The sequence below is a fragment of the Chenopodium quinoa genome, unplaced genomic scaffold (genome assembly GCF_001683475.1).
Source record: "Chenopodium quinoa cultivar QQ74 unplaced genomic scaffold, ASM168347v1, whole genome shotgun sequence".
Lineage (NCBI taxonomy): Eukaryota > Viridiplantae > Streptophyta > Magnoliopsida > Caryophyllales > Amaranthaceae > Chenopodium > Chenopodium quinoa.
The window spans coordinates 2,902,386-2,913,866 of NW_018743389.1; the positions used below are offsets into that span (position 1 = coordinate 2,902,386).

At 38.7% G+C, this 11,481-nt stretch overlaps 1 protein-coding gene across 1 annotated transcript; it reads left to right on the plus strand.

Moving 5' to 3' along the window:
• Nucleotides 1-10,163: 10,163 nt before the first annotated feature.
• Nucleotides 10,164-11,222, plus strand: LOC110738331. The gene has a single exon (XM_021918693.1). It carries the CDS (start codon nucleotides 10,164-10,166, stop codon nucleotides 11,220-11,222), a length of 1,059 nt encoding a protein of 352 aa, XP_021774385.1.
• Nucleotides 11,223-11,481: the final 259 nt, after the last annotated feature.

Consider the following 11,481-nt stretch of genomic DNA (forward strand, 5'->3'; position numbering starts at 1 on the left):
CCGCGGAAAAAATAGCCGCGCCCGCGGAGCCTGGCAGCATCTTGCAGATTCAAATGGCCATAACTTCTAATCTAGGAAGCCTCTTGGGGTGTGCAACCTACCGTAGCTTTTCAAGTCTAGTTTCCAATGCAATTTGAATCGCCTCAATCCAATGTGTAGATCAAAATTTATGGCTCAAAGAGTGAACAAGACTCGGTTTAAGGCCTTCTACGAGCTTCAAGCTTTCTTGTCTCAAGCTTCTTAGCTTCAAGCTTCTTCTATTGAATTATCTTGCCTTTTCTCGGGTCATAAGCATTGAAGAAAGCGTCAAGAAACTACACAAATAGAGTTAAAGAACAGATAGAAAAACATGCAAATCAAGCTAGAAGCCGAGCAAAAAGCATATTATTCCCAACTAAGGCCGAAAACCATAAACTAAGACAAAGACAACTAAAACAAGACTAAAAGGAATATAAATAACAAAGAGACACCGAAATAAACCTAAAACTAAGGGAGAAAAACGCCTTAATATGTGTTAGAAATGACACTTATCAGAGTAGTTCTTGTGTTGTAATTAAATTGATAGATAAAGGTTTGCATGTTGTTTAGTTTAATTGGAGTTGCTAACTATGATGCTAAACTTGATTTCATGATTAAATTGGTTAACATGACCACTTGATATTAGTTTGTTCATAATTGGTTGAGATTTTGATTATGTTTCTTCTTATTATTTAGCTCTAGAGAAATCTAGGTTAAAGAGTATGAGGATGATTAATTGAATACTCCTAATTGCTCCTACTATTTGTATTTACATTGCTTGCATTACTTGATTCCTTAATTAGCTCGATTATCTTGAATGCATGTTGATCCCCATTCCCTAGTGTTTCATTTGTTTGTTTCTTGTTTTGGTAGTTGGTCAGTATTGGTTACTCTATCCTTCACCTTTGACTTTGACCTAGCTTAGGCGTTGATTGAATGCATTTGAACATAATCATTTCTAGTGGTTCAACCCTTGACTTACCTCTATACTTGTATTTTGGTTTGTTAAGTGATTATAAATATTGTTTGGCTCTAGGGAAGATTAGTCAACTACCTAGTTTTCCCTACGTCAAGTCTTCCTAGAGGCGGTCTCGGAGGACCTTCAAAACATTTTATTGGAGGACTTATGGGGAGTAATGAAGCCACGAAGTGTTCCTGTTCCCACGAGCTAGTGTGGTCTTCGAAGTTTAGTAGTTGTAGTGTTTTTACGTTTTTTGTTTTTCTTTTGTTTTTTTCGTTTTCTGCTGCTTTCTTTTTTTCTTTTCTAGTTTGCTAGCTTGGTCTTTCTTCTATTGGGCTTGCCCCTCGTGTTCACCCAAAAAATAAAAAGTTATCTTCCTATTTTACCCTAACATTTGCCATAAAAATTATACAAACTTTTGACTAATTAAACTTTTTACACTCTTGAATCTCTTATTTTCTCTTTCCCATGTACTTGAATTACTTTATTGAATAGGAATTTCTCTTTCCAATGCACTGTTATTACTTTATTAGTTGGGAATTTCATTTTCTCATATATTTGCATTACTCCACATTCTCCCTGTTAATTCCCATGAGTTTTCATCAAAAGTGACAAATATTTTGGGACAGAAGGAGTATGTTAAATATCTATATAATCGATGCTATAATTTAGTCAATGAATATATATCTCAATATTTTTTGATTTTTATGCTTGATATGTAGTCAATTATTGAATAATTAAGGTAAATATCTGCATTTTTATGCGAAACATTATAAGATATATTTTTATAGTTTAGTTAAATTAATATAAAGATACTATTTTCCTTTAATCGAACACGCTAAATATCTACATTTATATACAAATTATTAAAATATATTACCACCGTTTTTATTTAGTTGACACCTTTCTTTTATCACGCTCGACAACGCATTATTTTAACAAATAATATATCTAATTCTCGACATTGTAAAATTATAAAAAATGGATATTAATAACATATACATTGAGACGATTCAAACAAAATCCTATTTGACTATATTTTACCATAGCTATAAATCACAAAAGCAAGTCAAAGTGTAGTTTGTGATAGTCTAAAAGTTAAATAGTGTCAACAATTAAAAACGGCAGAATTATTATTTATAGTTTACTAATATTTACATTTATATGCCAATCATTATAAAATATACTTCGTATTATATAATTGTAGTTTATATTTTAATCAAATTAAAAGATGTCATTTTCCTTTAATTGAACTATTAAGTTAAATATCTACCTTCATATACGAAATATTAAAATACATTATTTACTGTTTACTCCAATTAAAAGATAGCCTTTAATTGAACTATTTAATTTAAAACCGCATCTAGGTATTTAATTAAAATCAATACAAATTCTAAACAAAGTCATAAAGTCTATAAGATTAAATGTAAAATAAAATTACAAGTAGTTGTTTGTAAATTCAATATTTATAAGTTAATTGATGACAAATAAATTCTTATATAAATAATGTACCACTTCTTATTTTTAATGTTTAGGGAAAACTTTATGTTTATGTTACTTTGGCATCTAGGTGAGGTGTAGACACCTGATTGTGTCTCCCCAAAACCAAACCCTGTAATGAGTACCTTTCACGTCTTTGATTATCGAAATAGGTGAAGAGTTAAAGAGTCTCGTGAATTTCCCTTTAGCCTTGACCATTTCTCACCTTTCTTTAAATTTTTTTTAGCCAAAATAATTTATTTCATGCCTTTAAACCAAAAATATTCATTTCGTGTCCTTAAAATAATCCTTTTCGTGTCCAATTTATAAAAATGTCCAAAACAATTTATTTTCGTCCATAATCTAGGTCCAATAATTGTGTAGTTGGATGGGGTTGAAAAGAGCTTTTCAACGGTACATTATAAGCCCAAATCTGAGTTATAACGAAGAAGTTATGGCCAAAATACTAAACCGAGCCCAAACTAAACCTTACCTATGACCCAATGATCATGTGGAGGGTCCATTAACTTTAACATCATTCCTAAAACCCTTAGGATTATTATTGGCTTCTAGAATCTTCTAGAAGGTTCTAATTTATCCTCTTTTTTAAAAGATAAAGGCTAAGAATTTTATATCGGATATAAAACTTGTTTTTAATAGATTTAATTTTGATAAAATAAGGATAAGTACGGATATTCGACTAACTCAATTTGATTGGAAGTCGGATTCCGTACGGATCTTACCTTTTGAAAAGCATCGCGCAGCGATGGAAATATCGCATAGCGATGCTATTATCAAGCAGCGATATAAGATCGTGCCCGATGAAACCATCGTTACGCAATGAAAGGCGTTTTCTCTAAGTCGGATTCTGACCCTTTTTCTGATCTTTTCCCTCGTTTTTCCCTATAAATAGAGTCGTTTTCCCCCGTTTTAATTCACCAACAATCATCATCTTAATTCCCTTTCTATAATCTATAAGCCTTTCTCTCTCTCTTTCTTAGCCTTAGCCTAAATACATCACACACCATATGACCTTTGCGAAACTTGAATACTCCAAGCCCTTCTTGAAATTGCCTTCGACCTCGACGTGAAAGGTTGATATTTTTGTGGGTTTGGTCTCTAATCTATATTTCAATTCTTATTTGATTTATTTGATTTGTTTTTTTAATCTTTCTTGAAGTTACTAACGTGTGTATTGTTTTGATAGAAAGAGATACGAGGCATCAAAGTGAGTAGATCTTCTATCTTTATTCCTAACTTTTGATGTAGAAATCATGCTTAGAATATTATTTTAATTCCTAGTATCATGTTGAGATATTGATTCTGATTCCTAGTATCATGTTAGGATGCTTAATTAATATTTCTATTATTATTATTCTTCCTAGTATCATGTTAGGGTGTTATTTTAATATTTCTAATATCATGCTTTCTAGTATCATGTTTAGGCTAATGCTTTGATTATGATTTTTACTGACATGCTAGGGTTTGTTATTAATCCTTTTAGTATCATGCCTAGGATCTTCCTAATATTATTTTGGATATATTGGTTATTATGATGATGATGATGTGTTGTCTCAATTATTATACGTTGCGTAAATTTTTATTATTTATTGTTATTGCTTAATCACGCCCTTTCTTGCAGGTTTAAAGGGAACTTTTACTTGGATCACGCCTAATAAGATAACTAATAAATTTATTTTAGGCTAATATGATTTTAATTCAAGTGATCTCCAATGATAGATTTATTTGTGCATTAATAATCAACCAACATAGATTAAACAGTTTTAGGGCCAACTTGTTGTATGTATGTTGATCGGAAAGCGCACATGAATATCATAAGAATTAAGTAAAGACCAATTTATGGCGGGTTCAATCTCTTTTAGGTTGGATTCGTACCATCATCCCCGAATATCCAGTCATGGTTCCAGACCACTATGGAGTTAGCGATATCCGTGATCGTGAATGGGGTGTAACCTTCATACCCATGAACGGTTTACAAGTTCCTAAAACTTGTTGGCGACTCTTCTATTTCTAGCTTCTTTCCCTTTGGCGCCACCATGCTTAAATGCATGATCACAGTGGGGCTCAAAGTTGATGTTTGAAATATTCCCTACAGTTTTTTTGCGACTCCACTAGGGAGGATTTCTAATTTTGATTCCAAAAATTAATTTTGGCAATTGACTTTAGAATGAGTGGATGAGACTTGAAAAATTCTAGATATTCATTGTGCGTAATTTTTAATAACATTGTGGCATAAGCATAAAATGGTCCGCATTGGAATGACCATCCGAAATGCGTCAAAAACATAGGATTTTTTACGCGTAGGAAAATTGGGAAATATCTTTCACAACTAGAATCGAAAAAATACTACGAAAATAAAAAAATCTGAAGAACACAGAAAACTGCCTCGAATCGTAGGAACTGTTGCGAGACGACAGGATCCATCGCCATGCGATGGCTATATCGCGATGCGATATTGCTATCGCTGAGCGATGGCTCTTGTTTTCTCGTGATGAGTTCTTCCGACATCGCGCCAGGAATCTGCCTTCTTGTTTTCACCGATTCTAGTACTATTTCGCTGATTCTAATTCCTGATTGAGTTTTTCCTTCTTTTCTGAACCCATATGTGTTCTACATACGGTTTTAGCCCCTGGGAATTCACGCTTCATCTACCCAATCAAACGCTCCGTGCAACGACGGGTACATCTGATCTTGTGAATTCACCAAACCATGGAAGCAATTCTAACTTGCGGGGTCCCATCCATACGCACCAACCCTTCCAAAGGTAAGGCTTCCGCGCGATGCATATGGACTCATAACCATGGACCGTCTTTGACTACCATAATTCTTGAACTTTAGAAAACTAGAGCCATAGTTAGGTTGCAAACTCATTGCATCATATTGTGACTATTTGACTAGTTGTGCATTCCCTACTTATGCATATTTTTTTGATAAACTAACCTCTTATGTTGACTTATGTTTATAAAGTCTTAATCAACTAACTAATGACTAAAGATGGACTTTTCTCAATTAATTAATTAATTAAGTTGGATTAATAAAGTCTAAACATACTTGACCTACTAAGACTATAAGCTTCCTTTTGAAAGAATTACCGAAAACAAGTTAAACGGACATTCTAGTTCTGGCGCAAAGTGTTTGACTTGTAACGCAGAACGTTAGTTCTATCGCGACGCGATATTTATATCTCGCTGCGATGGTTCCATCGTTTCGCGATGGTTCAGTTTTCCACTCGGAGCCTCCACGTCAAGTCTAAACTTTTGTGATTAATTAATTTAAATAACCGAGGTCTTCATTTGGTTTTTGATTGAGTCTAACCACATAGTCTCATGGTCATTACACGAGTCTTGAGCATGTCACTTTCACTAGTCAATCCACACACTTTGTCTAGAGTCTTATATGCGCTTTTCCGTCATTTTATTTAGGGGGGTAAGTCGGATATTATCCTCCCAACATAAACCATGTTGCTTAAAATTCCAAAAATATGCACCCATTCACAAAAATATGCACCAATTGTTTGCTTTTTCAACCCTAATAAAAATAAAAGTCAATTCGAGTCCAGCCATTACAAGAGTCAATGGTTTAATTTTATAGCACTTGGTCAAGGAGAGAAGGGCGTTTAATTAAAGACAACACCTTAGTTCAAGTACTACTCTTCGATAGACCGATTCGAAACAGGAAAAGGTTCAGAACAATGGCCAGTCAAGAAGAAGTCGACCAACTTAAAAAAACCGTCAATGGACTTGGAGAGATGCTTAAAGGGCTCACTACTCATGTTAACGACCCTAGTAAGCAAGTACCAGTCGAGACCATCAAATGCATAGAAGAAAGCTTGAGTCAAATGTCTAATGACTACAAGTACCATGGGATTAGCTCCAAAGGGATCTCAGTGGATAAGGAACTTCTTCTGCAAATGTTCTCTGCCAATGACATCGCTAAGTTCAAGCCAACTAACAATCCTTACTTTCACTTGAAAGCTTTTGAAACAATCATGGACATTAAGGGAATTAATAGGAGAGTTTTACCTTAATCTTCCCTCTATCTCTTGAAACAGTATGTCAGCAATGGTTCTTCTCTATAGACAAAGAGAAGATCGCTACTTGGGAATCTATTACACATGCTTTTATTGATAGATACAAATGTAATATCCAAGTAGAAACTGATCATAAGGAACTTAAAATACTTAAACAGAAAGAAAATGAAGGATTTACTGTTTTTTATAATAAGTAATGGGAAACTTGCGCTAAAATGATCGAATTTCCAAGCGAGAAAGAATCTGTAAGGATTTTCGTTAAGAACCTCCAAGACAAGTATCAAAAGCGTTTGACATATCAATGCAATTTAAACACTTTCAACGATGTCTATAACATAGACATTGAAATTGAAGATGATCTTACAAAACAGAAAACTACTAACAATAGCAACAATAATGGCTGGAAAGGAAAGAAGAACAAAAATCCTTCTTCTTCCAAAGCCACCCATTCTAGTAACAATGTTAGCACCTTTAAACTTAAATGATGTCCTCTCCATGAATAGTCAAGGACAAATGAAGCAGTTTAGGAGAGACTTCACTCCTATTGGAATAATCTATGATACCGCTTTTGACCGTCTTCATGCCAAAGGACTCATTACTCCTATTGGACCTATACATGATCCAGCAGTTGAAAGGAGAACAACTTGTTGGATCCGAATGCACACTGCAAGTATCACCAAGGTAGGGGCCACTCTACTGAGAATTGCTGGAAATTAAAAGAAGTTATCCAATACCTAATTGATAACAACAAACTCCCAGTGCCTCCTGTTAGCAAGAAGCCAACCATTTATAACCCTCCACTTTCGGATTCTTTAGCAATTTCTAACGAACAAGATCCTATGGATCCATCACTCCACATTTAAGCCAATAGAAGAGGTTCATGCCATTGAAAAGGAAAAGGAGACTTTCTTTGATGCCATGAGTGACTTTCAAGAAAAAGCTAAGCCCTTAACTATTGGTGAACAGGCTGCCACTAGAGAAGAAGTGTGTTCCCTTACCAACACATTAGAAGAGATAAGGCTTGAACTTCAAGCTATTCGCAAGAAAGCAAAAAAACCTGAAAATAAGCGTGCTCTTGAAAAAGAAAACCATGCTTCTTCTTCAAACACCATTGAGAGAAAACCATTCACTTTCAACGTAGTTACACCACCAATGAAAATGAATAACAAAGTTTATACACCTATTGGTGTCCCTTATGAGAAGATTTTCAACATGCTCTTCAAAATGGGAAAAATCAAACCTCTCGAGCCAAGACCATTTGAATCCCTAAAAAAAACAGACCGGTTTTACTGCAAATACCATCAATCTAGAGGGCATACAACAGAAATTTATTTCAAATTTAAAGATCTTGTTCAAGGATTCATAGATAGTGGAAAACTTATCCCAACAAAAAGGGATATTTTGTATAAAGATGTCAGTATTAATGGGGTTTGGAGAGTGATGATGAGGACGTCTACCTCAAAGATATGGAAGAACCACCACTTGCTGCACTTTACCCAGTTGATGATATTTGGGACGAGAAAGAAGAATCCCCAATTACTGTGTTTACAAGGTCCGGAAGGGTGCAACCACCAGTCACAAACGACCTTATCCCTACCACTCAACAAATTCCATCACCTCTTATAGAAGACAATTGATTAGGGGGATTTTCCCACCAAATCACACCTCGCCACGTGGACCAATCAGGTCCTGACAAGTGTCACTCAGTTGGACTCATCAGGGTTCTGCTACGTGGCACACTTCTATTAGTCCACCTTGGACGAATCATGCCACGTCATGTGGCCATTCTGGCTTGCCTAAACAAATGGCATCTTGGGCCCAAATCCCAAGAAAGCCCAGTCAGCCCTAGGGTTAGCCAAAAACCCTAGGATCTGGCACGCTTCCCAATGCTATAAATACTGGCATTCAATGCTCATTAATGACAGAGACTGTTCACCAGAAACACACGGATGGCACAAATCCCAAGACAATCACACACCATTCGGTACCCGTCCTAGCATCCGGCGCCTATTTACTATCCGCATCCTAGACTCCTTCACTCACTAACTTGATCGTTGGAGGTAGAGCTCCCTACCCAAGGAGTCTCCGTTATTTTGCAGGTACAGGCGCGTGGTTCGAGCCTCGAAGTTGTAACTCTCCCGCGGGACACCAGAAAACCCTGAAACATTTTGGCGCCGTCTGTGGGGAGAGTACCTTTGAGATGGTGTCACAATCTGTACCGACTAATAGTGACAAGCGTCCCGAGGGCGGCTGCCTAGAGGACGACCCTCATGTCTCCTCTGATGAAGACACTAAGCCTGAAGTTGAGACTCACACGGCCCCAGACGGGTCCTTGAGGGCTCGACGCACTACACCTCGTGAAAGACAAAAACGGCAAGACCAGGCTGGTCCAAGCCAAACAGTCGGACTTTCGGCCGACTGGACTGCCCCTGTCTCAAGGAATGATCTCATGACCATCATGAGAAGTTTCAAGGGTGAGATTCAAGATCTCATCAACAAAAAGACGGCTATCTCCCAAAAGGGCAGTCGAGCAAAAATCCTTCCTATTTAGGAAATAAGAAGTTATTGAAGGACCGTGAGGCAACCCCCCGCCCTCGCCAAGAGGAGAGGCGGGTACCTTTAGTCAATTTGTCTAAGCACCGTATCCCTGCATCATCGGGAAGGAAACCAATCCTCCTGGTTCAACCAGACGGCTCAAAGAAATCCTACTCAGACGCCCGGCTGCTGATTTAGCAGAAAAGGAGTCAATAGCAATCTGAGTCAGCCTCCACTTCTGATTTTCCTAACAGTGTACAAAATACTTCCTTGAAGTGTTCAAAATCAAACTATGAGATTCGAACGGGCAGCCCACCCTCCGGTTCTAGCTCTCATCAACAACAGTCGGCAACATATGTCCCTCAGCCGCCATATGTGCCACAAGCTCACTACTTTTTACCACCTCCTCCTTTCGGAGGTCAGACAGCAAAGAATGCCCAGCCTTTGGACAGGCAATTACGATTGCTTCAACTCGGAGAACAGCCAACCGTCTTCTCCAAGGAAATTTTACAAGCCGCCCAGCCGGCTAAAGTAAAAAATGTGTTAGTAGGCGCCTATGATGGAACTACTAACCCAGAGGATCATCTGACGGCATTCCCCAATTTAATGTACCTTCAAGGGTTGGACGATGCCACATGGTGCAGATGTTTCCCGGCCACTCTGAAAGGAGTTGCCCAACAGTGGTTCGGCAACCTGCCGGCCGGCTGTGTCAACAACTTCAGGACATTGGCATATTTGTTTGCCTCCAACTTTTCCATGAACATACCTGCTAGGAAGACGACTCTTGATCTGGGAGCCGTCCAGCAGGGAGAAAAGGAGGGATTGCGCTCCTATATAAAAAGATTCAATCTGATGAGGATACAGATAGCCAACCTGCCGGATGAGGTAGCATACACTGATTTCTTCAAAGGGTTGAAGGACAGGTCGAACTTCAAATTCGAATTAGTCAGAAAGAGAGTGGCTACCCTCCAAAAGGCGATGATGGAGGCCGAGACCTACATACAAGCGGTAGACCTCTGTCACATGGGAAAGCAAGGGGACCAGAAATGGTCTTAGAAAAAGGAGGGTCGTTCACAGGAAGCGGCTCCCAAGGAAGAGAAGAAGAGGAAAGATGTTTGGATGGCCGACACCACTGGTCAGTCGTCCAGCAAAAAGAGAAAGGAATTCAATCCATACTCCCCCAAGTATGAGTTCAATAAAGATAATCATGCTATCTTCACAAAGATTAAGGGCCAACTCACACTTGAGAAGCCGGCACCTATGAGGGGCGACCCTAGAAAGCGCAACCAAAGCAAGCACTGCCACTTTCATGAAGACGTTGGGCATGAGAGCAACGAATGTATTAGTCTTAAGCATCTGCTAGATCAGTTGGCTGAAAAAGGTGATCTGGACTCTTATGTCAAGAAACCTAAGGGAAAACAGCCCCCCAAACAGAAAAAGTCGGCCAAACAAAAAAGACATAAATCGGCCGACAGCTCCGACACCAATGAAGCTGCCATCTATACAATAGCAGGCGACTATGCAAGAGGAGGTCCGACTGTTCAGGGAAACAAGGATAACATCAGGCAACTGGATGTTAACTCTGTTAATCAGGGTGAGACCTCTAGTACCTCGTTTCCTGAGGTTATCATTTCTGAGAAAGACTCGGGTGGTGTTCTACGGCCACATGACGATCCAATTGTCATCGAGTGTAAAGTGGCCAATCAAAGAATTGGCAGAATACTTATTGACACAGGGAGTTCGTCAGACCTAATCAGTCATAAGTGCTTAACCGAGCTCAAGTATAGGCCCGAGAGTATACAGCCTGTCTCTCATCCTCTAGTAGGATTTGGAGGTGGAGTCGTCCATCCGATTGGTCAGGTTGACTTACCCGTCCGTCTAGGTGAGAAAGGCAAGTGCCGCCACATGCTCATTCGTTTTTGGGTTGTGGAAGATCTTACTGCATACAACATGATCCTTGGGCGCCCCACCCTTAGTGACTCTAAAGCGGTTATCATTGCATCCCTTATGTTGCTCAAGTTTGAGAAGGATGACAAGACAGTCGGTTCCATAAGAGGGGACCAAAGAATGGCCAGAGAATGTTACCTCACTGACATCAAAACAACGGTAACTTCAGATGGCCCCACTGGCAAAGCCATAGAAGAAGCGTGTGCCCAAGAGGCAGGCGGCAGGAAGTGAAAAGCCTCCGAAGCAGAGGTCAAGAAAAAGCACAAACAATAGCAGTCATTGGTTGAGGAGCGGCCGGATGAGTTCCGCCCTCAGCCAGCTGGGGAGCACGTAGATGTCACCCTAGATGACACTCGTCCTGACCGAACTGTTAAGGTGGGGACGACTGCTCTGACTACGCTTGGTGATGATCTTCCCCAACTGTTGAAAGATTTCCAGGACATTTTTTCATTTGAGGTACTGGAGATGCCAGGAATTAGTCCAGACCTGG